This window comes from Saccopteryx bilineata, chromosome 4, assembly GCF_036850765.1.
Source record: "Saccopteryx bilineata isolate mSacBil1 chromosome 4, mSacBil1_pri_phased_curated, whole genome shotgun sequence".
Classification (NCBI taxonomy): domain Eukaryota; kingdom Metazoa; phylum Chordata; class Mammalia; order Chiroptera; family Emballonuridae; genus Saccopteryx; species Saccopteryx bilineata.
The window spans coordinates 237,232,624-237,252,590 of record NC_089493.1 but is presented as its reverse complement, the minus strand read 5'-3'; the positions used below and the strand labels follow the sequence as shown (position 1 = coordinate 237,252,590).

Below are 19,967 nucleotides of genomic sequence, written 5' to 3'. Positions count from 1 at the left end.
GCTTAAATTTTCTTCGCATTACAAAGGATTTCCCCCCCAGTATTGAACCAACAAGTCATTAACATGCATGGAGACATTACTTCTATCTACTTACTCATTTTTATTTTTGAAGCTCCTATTGTATGCCAGGCCCTGTTGCAGGCACAGTGGTGAAGGAAACAGATGGGGAGATCATTACTTGGCGAGCAAGAGAGAAGATGGTGAGATGATATGAAGTGGAAGAGGTAGGGACCTTGTAAGTTATAGGAGTTTAGATTGTATTCATAGAGTAATTGGTACCATAGGAGGAATTTTTTTTTTTTTATGTAATAGAAAGGGAGATATAGAGACAGATTCCCGCATGTGCCCCCACTGGGATCCTCCTGGCAACTCTTGTTTAGGGCCAGTGCTCAAATCAACTGAGCTGTTCTCAGCACCTAAAGCTGACATGCTCAGATGAACTGAGCTATCCTTAGTGCCTGGGCTGATACTTGAACAAATCAAGCTAATGAATGCGAGAGGGGAAGAGAGAGAGAAGGAGGAGAAGGAGGAGGGGAGAAGCAGATGGTTGCTCCTCATGTGTTCCCTGACCGGGAATTGAATGCAGCATGTCCATGTGCTGGGATGATGTTCTATCCACTGAGCCAACTGGCCAGGGCCATTGGAAGATTTTTAATAGCAGACTGACACGATCTGATATGTGCTTTTGGAAAGATCACTGTGGCTTGATGGGTGGAGAATAGAAATGTGAGGTTAAAAGTGTCAGAAAGAGGTCCGGTGTGCAGGCTATTGAAAATGATCATGAGAAGGATGATGGTTCTTGAACCAGGGTGGTCAGTGGTGACAGTAGAGGTGGCAAAGAGCTAACTCCAATGTATACCTCAGGCCATCTTCAGTACTGATATTTGGAGCATCTAGTTAGCCATTGTGGTTAGATTTAGTAATGGGACTGTTTCTGGATTGATTCTATGGAAATATTAAGACAACTTAGTAAAAGTATATACTTATGGATTCTGAATTAGTAGGTTTGGGGTGAAGTCTAGGGAGAAATATATTTTTTAATGTTTTCTGAATAAGGCCAAGAAAGCCTTCTATATTATTTAGTACACTCATGTAGGATTACATGGAACGACTCTCTAATGCCAGTACTGTAAAAATGTTCAAAGATTAATGTACACCAATTAATACTATAATTTCCTTTCCTTCCCATATGTTACTACTAATTCCCAAAAGTTAATGTTTCAGTACAGATTCCAAAATCCTTTCATTGAGTTAATCTTATTTTGACAAAGATAGATCTTTCCTTCCATGTTCCAAGAAAATTTTGTCTTAAAATAAGAACAAATTGCATCTCTTTATTTAGAATCTTGAAATTTTTGTAAAAGCTTCTCTTATCCTTAATTTTCTCATTTTTATTTTTAATGCTTTCTAGATAAAAGTGCTTTCTGAATTATCAGGGTCTAATTCTGTGGTTTCATAATTCACTACTATTTTTTTTTTAAAATAATTATAGCCATAATGCTTTTAATATTTTAGTTACTAAGACAAAATATTTCCATTTATCTGCTTTTATGGAATGTAGATTGGAAAATAATCAGATTTAAATATAAAAATATTTATACTCTCATGATTTCATATTTATATTCTTAATTTGATATTTGTTTCTGAATTTAAATGTTACTTTCCAAATGTAGAAATTGTTTGGTTAGCTTTACCTACACATTTAAGGATTTAATAGCAAAGAGAAAATTTAAATTGAATATAAAATTGAAATGAACTAGTGGTAGATTTTATAGTATGAGAATATATGGTAAATATTCAGTGAATGTTTTATTTTTTTCTTTTTTTTTTAATAAATTTTTATTAATGTTAATGGGATGACATTAATATTTCAGGGTACATATATTCAAAGAAAACATGTCTAGGTTATCTTGTCATTAAATTATGTTGCATACCCCTCACCCAGAGTCAGATTGTCCTCCGTCACCCTCTGTCTAGTTTTCTCTGTGCCCCTCCCCCTCCCCCTAACTCTCTCCCTCCCTCCCTCCTGTGTCCTCCCTCCCCCCACCCCTGGTAACCACCACTCTCTTGTCCATGTTTCTTAGTCTCGTTTTTATATTCCACCAATGTATGGAATCATGTAGTTCTTGTTTTTTTCTGATTTACTTATTTCACTCCATATGATGTTATCAAGATCCCACCATTTTGCTGTAAATGATCTGATGTCATCATTTCTTATGGCTGAGTAGTATTCCATAGTGTATATGTGCCACATCTTCTTTATCCAGTCTTCTATTGAAGGGCTTTTTGGTTGTTTCCATGTCTTGGCCACTGTGAACAGTGCTGCAATGAACATGGGGCTACATATGTCTTTACGTATCAATGTTTCTGAGGTTTTGGGGTATATACCCAGTAGAGGGATTGCTGGGTCATAAGGTAGTTCTATTTGCAGTTTTTTGAGGAACCACCATACTTTCCTCCATAATGGTTGTACTACTTTACATTCCCACCAACAGTGTATGAGGGTTCCTTTTTCTCCACAGCCTCTCCAACACTTGCTATTACCCGTCTTGTTGATAATAGCTAATCTAACAGGGGTGAAGTGGTATCTCATTGTAGTTTTGATTTGCATTTCTCTAATAACTAATGAAGCTGAGCATCTTTTCATATATCTGTTGGCCATTTGTATTTCTTCCTGGGAGAAGTGTCTGTTCATGTCCTCTTCCCATTTTTTTATTGGATTGTTTGTTTGTTTGTTGTTGAGTTTTATGAGTTCTTTGTAAATTTTGGATATTAGGCCCTTATCTGAGCTATTGTTTGAAAATATCAGTTCCCATTTAGTTGGCTGTCTGTTTATTTTGGTATCGGTTTCTCTTGCTGAGCAAAACTTTTTATTCTGATGTAGTCCCATTCATTTATCTTTGCCTTCACTTCTCTTGCCATTGGAGTCAAGTTCATAAAATGTTCTTTAAAACCCAGGTCCATGAGTTTAGTACCTATGTCTTCTTCTATGTACTTTATTGTTTCAGATCTTATATTTAGGTCTTTGATCCATTTTGAATTAATTTTAGTACACGGGGACAGGCTGCAGTCGAGTTTCATTCTTTTGCATGTGGCTTTCCAGTTTTCCCAACACCATTTGTTGAAGAGGCTTTCTTTTCTCCATTTTGCATTGTTGGCCCCCTTATCAAAGATTATTTGACCATATATATGTGGTTTTATTTCTGGGCTTTCTATTCTGTTCCATTGGTCTGAGTGTCTATTTTTCCGCCAGTACCATACAGTTTTGATTATTGTGGCCCTATAATATAGTTTAAAGTCAGGTATTGTAATGCCCCCAGCTTCATTCTTTTTCCTTAGGATTGCTTTAGCTATTCGGGGTTTTTTATAGTTCCATATAAATCTTATGATTTTTTGTTCCATTTCTTTAAAAAATGTCATAGGAATTTTGATGGGAATTGCATTAAATTTATATATTACTTTGGGTAATATGACCATTTTAATTATATTCATTCTTCCTATCCAAGAACAAGGAATATTTTTCCATCTCATTGTGTCTTTTTCTATTTCTCTTAGCAATGTCTTGTAGTTTTCGTTATATAGGTCCTTTACATTCTTTGTTATGTTTATTCCTAGGTATTTTATTTTTTTTGTTGCAATCGTGAAGGGGATTATTTTTTTGAGTTCGTTTTCTAATATTTCATTGTTGGCATATAGAAAGGCTATGGACTTTTGTATGTTGATTTTGTATCCTGCGATCTTACTGTATTGGTTTATTGTTTCTAGTAATTTTTTTGTGGAGTCCTTTGGGTTTTCGATGTATAGGATCATATCATCAGCAAAAAGTGATACCTTTACTTCTTCTTTTCTGATATGGATGCCTTTTATTTATTTGTCTTGTCTGATTGCTCTGGCCAGAACTTCTAGCACCACGTTAAATAAGAATGGAGAGAGTGGACAACCCTGTCTTGTTCCTGATTTAAGGTGGAAAGTCCTCAGTTTTACGCCATTTAATATGATGTTGGCTGATGGTTTATCATATATGGCCTTTATCATGTTGAGATATTTTCCTTCTATACCCATTTTGTTGAGAGTCTTAAACATAAAATTGTGTTGTATTTTATCAAAAGCCTTTTCTGCGTCTATTGATAAGATCATGTGGTTTTTGTTCTTTGTTTTGTTGATATGGTGTATTACGTTAACCGTTTTACGTATGTTGAACCATCCTTGAGATTCTGGGATGAATCCCACTTGATCATGATGTATTATTTTTTTAATATATTGTTGTATTCGATTTGCCAGTATTTTGTTTAGTATTTTAGCATCTGTTTTCATTAGAGATATTGGTCTGTAGTTTTCTTTCTTTGTGCCATCCTTGCCTGGTTTTGGGATGAGGGTTATGTTGGCCTCATAAAATGTGTTTGGAAGTATTGCTTCTTCTTCAATTTTTTGGAAGACTTTGAGTAGAATAGGAACCAAGTCTTCTTTGAATGTTTGATAGAATTCACTAGTATAACCGTCTGGGCCTGGACTTTTATTTTTGGGGAGGTTTTTAATAGTTTTTTCTATTTCCTCCCTGCTGATTGGTCTGTTTAGGTTTTCTGCTTCTTCATGACTCAGTTTAGGAAGGTTGTATTGTTCTAGGAATTTATCCATTTCTTCTAGATTGTTGTATTTGGTGGCATATAGTTTTTCATAGTATTCTACAATAATTCTTTGTATATCTATGATGTCTGTGGTGATTTCTCCTCTTTCGTTTTGGATTTTATTTATTTGAATCCTGTGTCTTTTTTCCTTGGTGAGTCTTGCCAAGGGTTTGTCGATTTTGTTGATCTTTTCAAAGAACCAGCTCCTTGTTTTATTGATTTTTTTCTATAGTCTTTCTGTTCTCTATTTCGTTTATTTCTGCTCTGATTTTTATTATCTCCTTTCTTCGACTGGTTTTGGGTTGTCTTTGTTCTTCTTTTTCTAGCTCCTTAAGGTGTGAAGTTAAGTGGTTTACTTCGGCTCTCTCTTGTTTGTTCATATAGGCCTGAAGTGATATGAACTTTCCTCTTATTACTGCTTTTGCTGCATCCCAGAGATTCTGATATGTCGTATTTTCATTTTCATTTGTCTGTATATATCTTTTGATCTCTGCACTTATTTCTTCTTTGACCCATTCATTTTTTAGAAGTATGTTGTTTAGTTTCCATAATTTTGTGGGTTTTTCCTCCTCTTTTTTACAGTTGAATTCTAGTTTCAAGGCTTTATGATCAGCATAATTCACTACTATTAATCCAGCTTCCTCAGCACTTCTGCATTAGATTACAGCAGCCCTCTCCTATGCTTTCCTTCTTTGGGAGAGTTCTCAGGTTATACAACTTTCAGCATTGTAACCATAACCGTTCTGTCTGTAGCAGATGAGAAAAATAATCAAGGGTAGCACTTCTTTTAGAAAATTCTTTAAAAAGTATACCCATTTTGCCTTGATTCCTGCATTCTTCTCTGGGGCTGAAGGTAGGGCCTTGAATTTTTATTTGCATTTAAGTGAGCTTAGCATGATGAAATGAATTACAGTGTAATTTATGTAAGACATGAATTTTAAAACCAGAAAAACCAATGCTTAAAGTTTACTTTGCCACTTGTTAGAGGTTTGATTTGGGGGAAGTCAGTTTCTCATAGGCTTATTTTAGTCATCTGTTAAATGGGGTTAACAATGCCTATCAAGGCTGTTATGAGGATCGATCCCAGATGATGCATAGAGAAGGGGAGTTCTTAGCTTAACATACAGTAAGGCCTTAGTAAATATAGCCATTTTCTTACCTAGCTGTTTTTATTATCTATTACTTCTCAACTCTTTGGCTACTAGTACCCTAAACCTCTACAATTCCACAATTCAGAATCACATGAATAAATGGTAACTTTCCAAGCAAAACTAGTAACTCTGTACTGCTTGTCTTTTGCTCTTTGTCTTTCTTTTAACCAAGAATGTTTTAGTCATAGAAGGCCATTTCCATTATGGTGGCTATTACATTTGCCCCTTATTTTAGAATTTTCTATGCCTATTATTTCTATGCTTAGAGAGGTTTCTCTCCTATCCCTACATTTGACCTCACAAGAAACCACTTTTAAAAAATTTCTGGAGGAGGGAAAATGGCGATGGAGTAAGGTGGACATTACAACTCCCACCTGCCAGAACCAAAGTGGATTACAACTTAACTTAGGAACAGTCATCTTGAAAAACCAACTCTTGACTAAACTAAGAGGAATCTATAACCAAGCATCACTGAAGGAACCACACCGAGAATGGTAGGAAGGGCGCAAATGCGGAAAGGGCTGCCCCGCTCCCAGGAGCAAGAGGTAGCTGGAGGGTCTCTCATGGTGGGGTGGGTTGCCTGGAGAGTTGTGGGTCCTCAGTCACAGGATCGGAACCCCAGTCTGGAGCCCCAGAGACTAGAGGAGGCATACAGACAGTGTTTAGCTGAAAGAAGAGCTGAGTTACTGTTCACGAGAGGGAGACAGAACTCTCAGACCCAGGCTCCATATTAATGGGACTGTGCAGAAAATCTCGTTCACAGCCACTTACCTGGGCTCTGGGAACAGGGAGCGCTGAGAGGACTGGAGTTGTGAGAGGAGAGTGTAGTCTTGGGGGCACAGGGAGAGGCTGTGGGGGGCAACCACCCTGACTCCTGTACTGGGTCACTCCACAAACCTAAAGTGGACATTCTTCCCGGGAGAACCAAGCCAGCAAAGGGAAGCAATTACCCCACCCACCAGAGGCTCTTCTGCTCTAGTAGTGCAGAGAGACATTAGAAGCAGGGGGCACATCAGGAATACTGGTTCTGAGTGCTGAGGTCTGGGCTACATGGCCCTTCAACCTGCTGAGTACCCACTAAAGGGTGGGAGGGCCCGGCTGTGGCACTTGGCCCATACAGCGACGTGAGCAGAGTCCAGCTATGCAGCCTGCAAAGCAGGGACAGCAGGAGGTGGAACCTGGAGTGACCTCCCGCTCGTCCACCGGGGGGTGGAATGCTGTGGGGCTGACCACAGCGGGCGAGGTAGACCCGTGAGCCCACAGAGGGCGGAGGCTGGCTAGGAGTCCCACGCACCCACGGGGGCAGAGCCAGGTGGCCTGTACAGCACCGGCGAAAGGCTGAGCATCCTGCATCTGGTGTCCACAGAGGGTGGAGCCGGGAGAGTCAGCCCACACAGCAAAGGCAAAGGGCAGATCCTGGAGAGGTGTTCCTCATGCTAGCGGGGGGTGGAGCCCAGCCAGGGAAGGAGTCCCTTATGCCTGCGGAGCAGCCTGAGCTGCGGCCTGCAAGACCACGCTGGGCTCACCAGTTTCCAAGTGCCTGAGGAGGTGGAGGCAGCAGGGGGCCATCAGAAAGACCATACTTCAGGAATAGGGAGGCCACACACACAGGCCAAGAGTAGATAAAAGCCAGCCTAGAAGTGCAGCTGATATTTACAACAGCATCAGGACCCAGCAGAGGCAGCCACAAATTCTGGATCACCTGTAGCTCCAAGAAGGTTGCTAAGGACTGGTCAAAAGCAGTGACCCCATTGGTCTGCACCAAGTTCTGGCCAGGGATGTCCAGGGCTGGTACATCCAGTGGCCAGATAAGAAGAGCATCAGATCAGGACCTAACAACCCTAGTTAGAGTGGTACCTTAAGGAAAGGCTCCTCACACCTGACCCACCTAAGTCATAGAAAACACTGTCACAAACAGCAAAAAGAGCAATGGCAGCAGACAAGTAGCCCACAGCGGAACACAAACAGCTGAAGCTAACCCAAGAAGATCTAGAAACAACACAGCTGAAAGCTGAAGGAAGACAATACCAGCCCTATTCTCAGCTAGCTACAAACCACACATCCAAAGGAACAGTCTATATGGAGACAAAATGGGAAGACAGAGAAATTCAATTCAACTGAATCAACAAGAGAAATCTCCCAAAAAGAACTGAATGAGATGGAACTAATCAAGATACCAGATGCAGAGTTTAGAATAATGATTGTTAGGATGCTCAAGGATCTTAGAGCAACAATAGATAGACAAAATGAACACATAAACAAAGAGATGGCAGGCATCAAAAAGGACACTGAAATTACAAAAAAGACAAATGAAAAACACAATATCAAAAATGAAGACTACACTAGAAGGAATTAAAAGCAGGCTGGATAAAGCAGAGGATCAAATTAACGATTTAGAGGACAACATAACTGAAAGCATGGAAGCAGAACAGCAAAAAGAAAAGAGGACCAAAAGTCTGAGGAAACTCTAAGAGAGCTCTGTGACAACATGAAGAGAAACAACATCTGTATAATAGGGGTTCCTGAAGGAGAAGAGAAAGGACAAGCATTAGAGAACCTGATTGAAGAATTCATAGCCTAAAACTTCCCTAAATTGATTCAGGAAAAAGACACACAAGTTCAAGAACCACAGAGAATCCCATTAAAGAGGAACCCAAAGAGACCTACACCAAGACACATCATAATAAAAATACCAAAGCTAAGAGATAAAGAATACTAAAAGCTGCAAGAGAAAAGCAGTCATTTACCTACAAAGGAACCCGCATAAGGATGACATCAGACTTTTCAACAGAAACAATTGAGGATAGAAGGGAATGGCAAGAAATATTCAAAGTAATAAAGAACAAGAGCCTACAACCAAGACTTCTTTACCCAGCAAGGCTATCATTTAAAATTGAAGGAGAAAAGAAGCTTCCAAGACAAAAAAGAGCTCAAGGAATTTATTACAACCAAACTAATGCTGCAAGAAATGTTAAGGGGCCTGTTATAAATAGAACAAAGGAGGGAAAAATCTAGTAAAAGAAGAATGTAAAATTTTAAAGAATAAAATGGCAATAAACAACTACATATCAATAATAACCTTAAATGTAAATGGAATAACTGCTTCAATAAAAACACATAGGGTAGCTGCATGGATTAGAAAACAGGACCTGTACATATGCTGTCTACAAGAGACCCACCGCAAAACAAAAGATGCACATAGAATGAAAGTAAAGGGATGAAAAATAATATTTCATGCAAATGGAAGTGACAGAAAAACTGGGGTAACAATACTTGTATCTCACAAAACAGACTTTCAAGCAAAGGCTTAAAAAAGGGTTAAAGAAGGTCACTACATAATGATACAGGGAGCAATCCAACAGGAAGATATAACCATTATAAAAATCTATGCACCTAATATAGGAGCACCTAAATATATAAAGCAGATCTTGATGGACATAAAGGGCGAAATCAGAAGCAATACTGTAATAGTAGGGGATTTCAATACCCCACTAACATCACTGGATAGATCCTCAAGAAACAAAATTAACAAAGAAGTAGCATAATTAAGGTACACACTAGATCAACTCATTTTAATAGATATCTACAGAACCTTTCACCCTAAAGCAGCAGAATATACATTCTTTTCAAGTGCTCATGGTACATTCTCTGGGATATACCACATGTTAGGACACAAAACAAGTTTCAGTAAATTTAAGAAGATTGAAATCATATCAAGCATCTTTTCTGATCACAACTAAAAATCAACTATAATAGAAAAACTGAAAAACAATCAAACACTTGGAAACTAAATAGCATGTTATTAAATAATGAATGGGTTAACAATAAGATCAAGGAATAAATAAAAAATTTCCTTGAAACAAATGAAAATGAAAATACAACAACTCAAAATTCATGGGACACAGCAAAAGCAATCCCGAGACGGGAAGTTCATAGCATTACAGGCCTCCTTTAAGAAGTAAGAAAAAGCTCAAATAAACAACTTAACCATGCAACAAAAAGAACTCAAAAAAGAACAGCAAATAAAGCCTAGAGTAAGTAGAAGGAATGAAATAATAAATATCAGAGAGGAAATAAATGACATAGAGGCTAAAGAAAGAATACAGAGGATCAGTGAAACCAAGAGCTGGTTTTTTGAAAAGGTAAACAAGATTGATGAACCTTTAACCAGATTCACCAAAGAAAAAAAAAGAGAGAGGACTCAAATAAATAAAATTAGAAATGAGAGTGAAGAAGTAACAACTGAAACAGAAATACAAAAATTGTAAGGAAATACTATGAAGAACTGTATGCCAAAAAATTAGACCACCTAGGAGAAATTGACAAATCTCTTGAAACATATAATCTTTCAAAAATCAATCTGGAAGAAGAAGAAAACCTAAAACAGACTGATTACAACAAATGAGATCGAAACAGTTATCAAAAAACTCCCAACAGACAAAAGCCCTGGGCCAGATGGCTTCACAGGCGAATTCTACCAAATATTCAAAGATTTAACTCCTATCCATCTCAAGCTATTTCAAAAATTCAAGTGAAGGGAATACTTCCAAGCTCCTTTTATGAGGTAAACATAATTCTGATTCCAAAATTAGGCAAAGACAACACAAAGAAAGAAAACTATAGGCCAATATCTCTGATGAATTTAGATACTGAAATCCTCAACAAAATATGAGTAAACCACATCCAGCAATACATGAAAAAAATCATACATCATGATCAAATGGGATTTATTCTTGAGAGTCAAGGCTGGTACAATATTTGCAAATCAGTCAATGTGATTCATCACATAAACAAAAGGAAGGAGAAAAATCACATTATAATATCAGTAGATGCAGAAAAAGCATTTGATAAAATCCAGTACCCATTTATAATCAAAACTCTCAGCAAAGTGGGAATACAGGGAACATATCTCAACATGATAAAGACCATCTATGACAAACCCACAGCCAACATCATACTCAATGGGCAAAAATTAAAAGCAATCCCTTAAGATCAGGAATAAGGCAGGGGTACCCCCTTTCACTACTCTTATTCAACATTGTTCTGGAAGTTTTAGCCACAGCAATCAGAAAAGAAGAAGATATAAAATGCATCCAAATTGGAAAGGAAGATGTACAACTATTATTATTTGCTGTTGATATAATACTGTACATAGAAAACCTGAAAGTCTCAGTCAAAAATCTACTGGATGTGATAAATGAATTTAGCAAGGTGGCAGGATATAAAATTAATATTCAGAAATCAGAGGCATTTTTATACACCAACAATGAACTGTCTGAAAGAGAAATTAAGAAAACAATCTCCTTCTCTATTGCACCAAAAAAAATTAAGTCCCTAGGAGTAAATTTAACCAAGGAGGTTAGAGACTTGTACTTGGAAAATTATAAAACATCGATAAAAGAAATCAAAGAAGATACAAGCAAGTGGAAGCATATACCGTGTTCATGGATAGGAAGAGTAAACATCATTAAAATGTCTATATTACCCAAAGCAATTTATAAATTCAATGCAATTCCTATTAAAATACCAATGGTATACTTCAAAGATATAGAACAAGTATCCCAAAAATTTATATTGAACCAAAAAAGAAAACAGCCTCAGCAGTCTTGAAAAAGAATAATAAAGTGGGTGATATCACACTTTCTGATATCAAGTTATACTATAAGACCATTGTATTCAAAACAGCTTGGTACTGGCATAAGAACAGGCATATAGATTAACGGAACAGAACAGAACACCCAGAAATAAACCCACACCTTTATGGACAAGTGAAATTTTTACAAAGGAGGTAAGAGCATACAGTGGAGTAAAGACAGCCTCTTTAACAAATGGTGTTGGGAAAATTGGACAGCTACCAGCAAAATAATGAAACTAGACCACCAACTTACACCATTCACAAATATAAACTCAAAATGGATAAAAGACTTAAATGTAAGTCATGAAACCATAAGCATCTTAGTAGAAAACATATGCAGTTAGCTCTCCGACATCTCTCGCAGCAATATATTTGGTGATTTATCTCCATGGGCAAGTGAAATAAAGGACAGGACAGGATGAACAAATGGGACTATATCAAACTGAAAGGTTTTGCACAGCTAAAGACAATATGAACAGAATAAAAAGACAAACCATACAGTGGGAGTATTTATTTGACAATATGTCTGATAAGAGGTTAATAACCAAAAATTACAAAGAACTTGTAAAACACAACACCAGGAAGATAAACAATCTAATCAAAAAATGGGAAAAAGGCCATGACCGGTTGGCTCAGTGGTAGAGCGTCGGCCTGGCATGCGGAAGTCCCGGGTTCGATTCCTGGCCAGGGCACACAGGAGAGGTGCCCATCTGCTTCTCCACCCCTCCCCCTCTCCTTCCAATCTGTCTCTCTCTTCCCCTCCTGCAGCTGAGGCTCCATTGGAGCAAAAGATGGCCTGGGTGCTGGGGATGGCTCCTTGGCCTCTGCCCCAGGTGCTAGAATGGCTCTGGTCATGACAGAGCAATGCCCCGGATGGGCAGATCATCGCCCCTGGTGGGCTTTCCATGTGGATCCCGGTCGGGTGCATGCGGGAGTCTGTCTGACTGCCTCCTCGTTTCCAGCTTCAGAAAAATAAAAAAATAAAAAATGGGAAAGAGAAATGAGTAATGCCTTCAAGGAAGGCATACAGATGGCCAGTAGGCAGATGAAAAAATGTTCAACATCACTAATCATTAGAAAAATGCAAATTAAAACCACAATGAGATATCACCTCACACCAGTCAGAACAGCGCTCATTGACAAAACAACACATACTAAATACTGGTGAGGATGTGGAGAAAAGAGAACCCTCCTGTATGCACTGCTGATGGGAATGCAGACTGGTGCAGCCACTGTGGAAAACAGTATAGAGATTCCTCAAAAAATTAAAAATGGAACTGCCTTTTGACCCAGCCATTTCACTTTTAGGAATATATCCTAAGAATACAAAATTGCTGATTCCAAAGAGTAAATTCACTCCCATGTTTATGGCAGCATTGTTTACAATAGCCAAGATCTGGAAACAGCCCCAGTGTTTGTCAATGGGCAAGTGGATTAAAAAGCTATAGTACATACACACAATGGAATACTATGCGGCTGTGAAAAAGAAGGAAATCTTACCTTTTGCGACAACATGGATTGACGTGGAAACTACCCTGCTATATATATACACACACACACACACACACACACACACACACACACACATAACAGCGTTATAGAGAGCAGAAAATCAAATCCTGGATGGAAAAGGGGAGGGTGTTGGGAAAAGGGGGGGCTAGGGGGATGTTGGGAACACGAGGGTGGGAGTATGTATTCGGTGAGACACTTGAATCTATGAAACAATAAATTAAAATCAATAAAGTATACAATTCAAAAAAAAGATTTCTTATTTGAGTGTAGCTCTCAAGAGATTATGAAAACAACATCCTCTTCCTTTTCTCCTTTGCCAATTGCATTTCTGGTTTACATTTCCTTCTTGTTTAGCAGCTAGAAAAGGCTTCAGGATTCAGGAACTGAAGCTCTACTAGAATCTTTATGTGTGTTTATATCATTCTGACTTTTCATGGTTCCTGTGACTGTGAGAGTATAACAGACATTCCTTATCCCAACACTTTTCCTCGATGTCACATTAATGTATCTGCACCCTTTGCATGCAGGTATAAAGGTGCAGCTTGGCTTTTTGAATGCAGCGTGAGGAGATGGTCCTTTCTGCATCTTTTTCCTGTGAAGAGTAACCCTCTTGATCTGAGGTTCCTTTTTCTCTTTCTATCACATCCTTGACTAATGCATCCAGATCTGCTCTGCTAGCTGGTCTTATTCCCCCCTCATTTTCTGATGCTTCTTTCCAAATTCCAAGCCACACTTCTGTTTGCATACTAACTTTTATCTACTGCATAATCTCTGAGTAAGTGTGATCCTTCAAGTCAAAGTATCCCAGGTTGGAACTTTAAAATTGCTCCATACTATGTAGCCCTTTCAACAAATGGTGCTGGGACAGTTGGACATTTGAATGCAAAAAGAATGAACCTTTTCCTTTATTTCACACTATTTACAGAATGAACTCCAAGAGCACTATAGACCCTAATGTTAGAGCAAAGACCATCATTAAGAAAATGAAAAGACAAGGTTCTGAATGGAAACAAATATCTGATAAAAGGCTTGTGTCCAAAATATATAAAGCACTCTTACAACTTAAGACAAACAACCCAACCTTAAAAATATGTAAAAAGTTAAACATATTTATTATATGACTTTGTTATTTCACTCCTAGATACTTACCCAAGAAAAAGGAGAATATATGTCCATATAAAAATTTGTGTGTGAGGCCCTGGCCTGTTGGCTGAGTGGTAGAGCGTTGGCTTGGTGTGTGGAAGTCCCAGGTTCAATTCCCAGCCCTGGCACACAGAAGAAACGCCCATCTGCTTCTCCACTCTTTTCCCCTCTCCTTTCTCTTGATCTCTGTCTTCCTCTCCCACAGCCAAGGCTCCATTGGAGCAAAGATGGCCTGGGCACTGAGGATGGCTCCATGGCCTCTGCCTCAGGCTCTAGAACGGATACTGTTGCAATGGAGCAATGCACCAGATGGGCAGAGCATCACCCTGTAGTGGGCATGCTGGGTGGATCCCAGTTGGGCGCATGTGAGAGTCTGTCTCTCTGCCTCCCTGCTTCTCACTTCAGAAAAATCCAAAAAAAAGGAGAAAATTTGTGTGTGAATGATCACAACAGCATTATTTATTAAAGCCCCAAACTAGAAGCAGTTCAAATGTTTATCAACTCGTGAATAGATAAACAAAATGTGGTATGGCTATACAATGGAATTCTACTTCATGATAAAATGAACCAACTATTGATACCTATAAGAGCAAGGGTGAATCTCAAAATTGGTAGGCTAGTGAAAGAAACTAGAAACAAAAGGGCAGTTATGAAACAATTCTATTTATATGAAATTTCTAGAAAGGAGAAAATTATTGAGATAGAAAGCAGATCAATGGTTGTCTATTGGTGGGAGCTGTGATTAACTGCACATGGGCACAAAGGGTAAAGGAAATTTGGGGGATGGTGCAATGGTTAAGTGTTCTAAAACTGCATGTGGTGATGGCAAAATTGTGTATGTTTACTAAAACTCAATGAAGTATTCTTTTAAAATGGTTGAATTTTATGCTGTATAAATTATACCAATAAAGCTGTTCAAAAAAAATTCTTCATAGTGCTTTGGTTATGACATCACCATCCTGTTTTTGCTTTATTTCACCCCAAGAAGATGACATAGTCCTTGTCTGTTCAGCAGTCTCTCTTAAGCTTTAAGGTGCATGAAAATCACCTGGGGCATCTTATTAAAATACAGATGAGAATTCAGTAGGTCTGGGATGGGGTCTGAGATTTTGCAGTTTAATCAGTCTTCAGGTTAACGCCAGTGAGGACCACCCTTTGCATGAAAGGCCATAAAAATGAAAGGCCATAGAACTGGTTTATAACCCAGGGCACATGTTAGAGTCTCCTGGGAGAGCTTTTAATATTAACTTGATACTGATCTTAACCCAGAAATTAAATCAGAAAACTCTGCAGGTGATTGTGATGTGCAGGTTAAGCTGAGAACCTTAACAGAATGGAATTCCTTTTACCATAGTGATTCAATGACTAACTTTCTCCTGTGTCTCCCTTACTCACACCTCACAGTTTGGGTCATAACCTAGCCCCCAAATTAAGGTCAGATCTCTTGGAGTAGCTAGGAGAGTAAATTACCATGCTTAAATTACACACTTTAAAGATAACACAATATAACATTTTACATGTATTATTTACTGTCTACCCTGTGAGGTAGGTACTTTTATTTCCTCTGTATCAAAGAAGGAATAGAGTATAGAGAGGTGAAGTGACTTGCTCAAAATCACACAGCTAGTAAGTGATGTACCTGGGATGTGAAGAGGCAATCAGATTCCAGGCCCTGGAGAAGCTAACACTCCCCAGCTCCTGCCTCCTGTAGTGTTTGCTTCCATCAGACTTTCAGCCCAAAATTCCTGGCTGATTTTACATCTTTGTAAATGAAGCTGAATCCCACCCCCCAGGTCTTCAAGGTCCTTTAATTAGTCTCCAAAACACAGCCCACCCTGACTCTTAAGAGTGTCTCTGGACTCCAAGGACTTACTGCGCTCTTGTTTGGCTTATGGGACCATTGATGCTGGAGGCTCCTCTGTGCTCTCCTGCTCTGATTGCTTCAGCTGAAAGAGAAAGAGCCACTAAGCAAAATTTAATACCCTTTCTTCTTCTTTCCTAAAGCTCTATAGTACCTTGGACTTCAGCTTTCTTTTGCCCTTAATCCTTGGCTGAATTCCTTGAATCTAGATATATGAAAGGCTTGATGGTAGAGTGAGATTGGACTAGGGTATTGAACCTCCTAACTATTTGTTATTTAAACTATTAAATCCCCCACCCACTTTTTAAATTAGAATTCAGTTTTATTGAAGCTCCAGGCAATTTTAGTGTCTTAAATATTCTTTATTAGCATAATCTTTTTAGAAAGTTGAATGTCAGGAAGGCCCATTTTTAATTTATCAGTAGCACCCTTGGTCTTACTATGCTGAAACATACTTTGAGGGCAGAATTAATCTTTTATCAGGTGTAGCATGTTGTTGATTTCATTATTTTAGGAAAATGCACTTGTGTTGTTTTAGAATTAATTGTACCACATACCTTTATTTTCCAATATCTACTCAGAACAAGTAAGGAAGATTCAAAGAGTCACCAATGTTCAAGCTAATGCAAGGGAGTTGTAAGTTGCTGCTGTTTGAAAAACTAACAAAATGTTCAACTTGATTTCATCTTGACTATGATGAGAGTGAATCTGATATTAAGCCTATGATAGAGAATATTTGGATTTTCTTTTATGAGCTACAACTTTGTGCAACAGTGAAGAAAGTGTTAGCACAATTATAAGAAGATAATTTTATACATGGAAAATTTTTGGAGGCAGAGATGAGGGTGGGGTGGGGACGACAAAGGAATTTCATCCTGCCCTTTGTTTAAATAAAGCAGGGCCAGGTACAGATGCCAAAAGCTGTCAATGTAATTTCTTTACAGCACTGAGGCTGCAAGCTTTCACCTACCTAAGAGTCACTTAGGGGCTTGTTAAAAATACAGATTCTTGGGCCTTACCGCTTTTGGCTCTGAGGTTTTAATAAATTCCTCAGGAGATTCTAATACATATTGCATTGGTCAGGGTTGTTTGGAGAAACAGAATTAGTATGAGATATGTGTGTATATCTGTTTATAAAAAGGTTAATGTAGGGAATTGATTCATGCAATTATAGAGGTTGAGATGACCCCAAATCTGCAGTTAATAATCTAGAGACACATGAAAGCTGGTGATGCTATATATGTAGTTTGAGTCTGAGTCCAAAGGCATAAGAACCAGGAGAGCTGATGGTGTAAGTTCCAGCATGAGCCCCAGCTCAAAGATAGTTAGAGAGAGACAGAATGAGAGAGAGAGAGAGAACAAATTCTTCCTTATTCAGCCTTTTTTGTTCCATTCAAGCATTCGGTGGGTTGGATAAGACCCCCATGCACATTGGGTAAGGCAGTCTTCTTTACTCTACCTTTTCAAGTATTAATCTCATCCAGAAACACCCTTACAGGCACACCCAGAATAATGTGTAACCAAATATCTGGGTATCTCATGGCACAGTCAAGTCGACAGATAAAGTTAACCATTATACTATCCAAGAATTTGAAACAAAGAGGAGCAAAACTGTATTTCTTGGAAGAAACACTTGAAGGGAGAAACCTAATAAAGGGATCATTGTTGCACTTTAGGAAGCAGTTGTATAATTTGAATGATAAATAATGTCCAGACCAGGCAAATGTATAGAGACAGAAGATTGCCAGGCAGTGCGGGGCAGCAGGGGGATGGGGGAGCGACTGCTAGTATGCATGGGGTTCTTTGTGTGGTGATGAGCATGTTCGGAAACTGGATATTGGTGATGGTTGCACAACCTTGTGAATATGCTAAAAACCTCTGAACACTACCCTTTGAAAGGTTAGTTTTCTAGTATGTGAGTCATAAGTCAATAAAAATATACCTGTTGATAGATGAAGAGGTGGAGGTAGATAGTGTTGACATCTTTGAGATGTTTTCTATGAAAAAGTGGAAAAACATGGGGTGATAAAAGAGACATGGGATGAAGGGAGCATTTAAAAAAAAAACCCCACAAGACATATTGCAGTGTGTTTGTAAACCTATTCAAATAATCTAATGGATAAGGAAATGTTAATGATGCGACTTGGTCACAGGCAATTTGAGGAGCCAAATACTTAAATTCACTGGAATGCCACCTTGAACACCTTTCTTCACATCTCTTCCCTAGGTGACAGATCAGTCAGTGAAAGCATTTGCTGAGCACTGTCCTGAACTTCAGTATGTTGGCTTCATGGGTTGTTCGGTTACTTCTAAAGGAGTCATTCACCTAACTAAGGTAGGTACTATGGCTGTTTTTCCTCAGTGTTTCCAATTATTCATATCAAAGCCTTAGCATTGTTAAATGTACTTGAGTGAGAAATAGACCATCATAGAAGTGTTGTACTAGTGTTTGATAAAGTTAAAACCAGTTTAAGGCAACAATACCAAACCTACCCTTTTATTTATTAAACAAGCAGCTTACTTTTTTTTTTTACTTTTTGTTGTTAATGACTATGAAATATATGCACTAAATAAACTGATATATATCCCAAGAATTATTTGAATGTCAACTTAATAATTGCATTTAGAAGATATTTTGATTGGAGTTTTAACTTCTCACATGCCATTCATTAGGTCCACTGAACATTTGACTTATAAGAAGGGAATATGGTCAGTGCATATTTTTAAGCTGAATATGTAAGGTGAAACAGATGACTGTATATCGAAAATTGATCCTGTAGCTTTCATATGTACCAAATATATGAAATCTCATATTGTAGCAATAATGAAAATGCTAGTTCTCTTGTAATCTCTGACATAGGTGCTATCTCTGCTGCTCTCCAGAGCTCTAAAAAAATGAGCAGTTAATTCTTAGATATAGGTAATAAAAAAACTGGCTACTATAAAATTTACCCATGTATTACCTGAAATTTGTCACTACATAGATTTTAACTGTTATATAGTACTCGTGAGAATGGATGTGAGTCTTGCCTTTTCCACTTAATAGCTAAGTGACCTACCTAGTCATTCAAGCTTCCTTCAGTTCGCTACTGTTATCGATAGAAAACTGCTGTGTTAGCAGCATGATGCTGAAATACAACAAGTAAGATCCCAGGTCTGTTTGGGTTTGGTCTCTTCAGGGCTCTTCAAGCTTACAGCTTAGTAAAAAAATAATATTACTATTTTTTCTTTCTAGAAAAAGAACACATGCTTATTAGCTACCTAGGACTACTGCTGTAAGATCCAGTGAATAGGAGCCTGAGCTCTAGTGTCAGCTTGGGTTTGAATCTTGGCTATGCCACATATTAGCTAAGCAGGCAAATAATTTTTCAGAGTATTAATTGTAGTAATATATGCAAGGTGCTTGCCTTAGTGTCAAGATTGCAATGTGTTAAGTAAACATTAGTTACTAATATTAACATAGATGCACGCTATCTAAATTGGCTGGAAAATCAGAGTAGGTTTTGAAAAAATAATACAATCACGGTTCTAGTCTAGTACATCTAAAACAGAGGCTGAGATTTTCTGTGTCTTAAATGACTGATCAGCTTTAGTTTTGAGGATCAGAACCTAAAGCCAATGGAGAGGATAGACACCTTATTCTCAATTATTGCTCTGTCAGAACATCTTATTATATCCATATGTAACTGTAATATTTTATTCACTTCCTATAACCATGGCCTGAACATTTTGGTAGATGAATGTTTTTCCAGTCATATCTAATGCTGTTTACAATGTAGATCAGAAATGCCTTTGGATGAACAGATTGTGCACAAATGTTATAATGACCATATGTGGGATTTGTACGATCACTAGAAATTGTACTCATTAAAGACAAAACAAGACTTATTAGATCAGTAAGTGCTTCCTGAGCATTTTGAGATGGCCAGAATTTATGGTATACTGGTACTTAATAAATCAGAATTATTCTGTGTGACAAAATAGCAGCTACAGCAAATGTTTACATTGGAAGCTCAATTTACTGAGAAGGTTCTTAAGAT

At 38.0% G+C, this 19,967-nt stretch overlaps 1 protein-coding gene across 1 annotated transcript in view; it reads left to right on the top strand.

The window, feature by feature from the left end:
• Positions 1-19,967, top strand: part of FBXL17 (F-box and leucine rich repeat protein 17) — a 712,016-nt gene that overhangs the window by 206,469 nt on the left and 485,580 nt on the right. Inside the window, exon 5 of the mRNA XM_066273966.1 lies at positions 18,155-18,262. Coding sequence (XP_066130063.1) covers positions 18,155-18,262 — 108 coding nt within the window. The remainder of the gene's footprint in view (positions 1-18,154; positions 18,263-19,967) is intronic.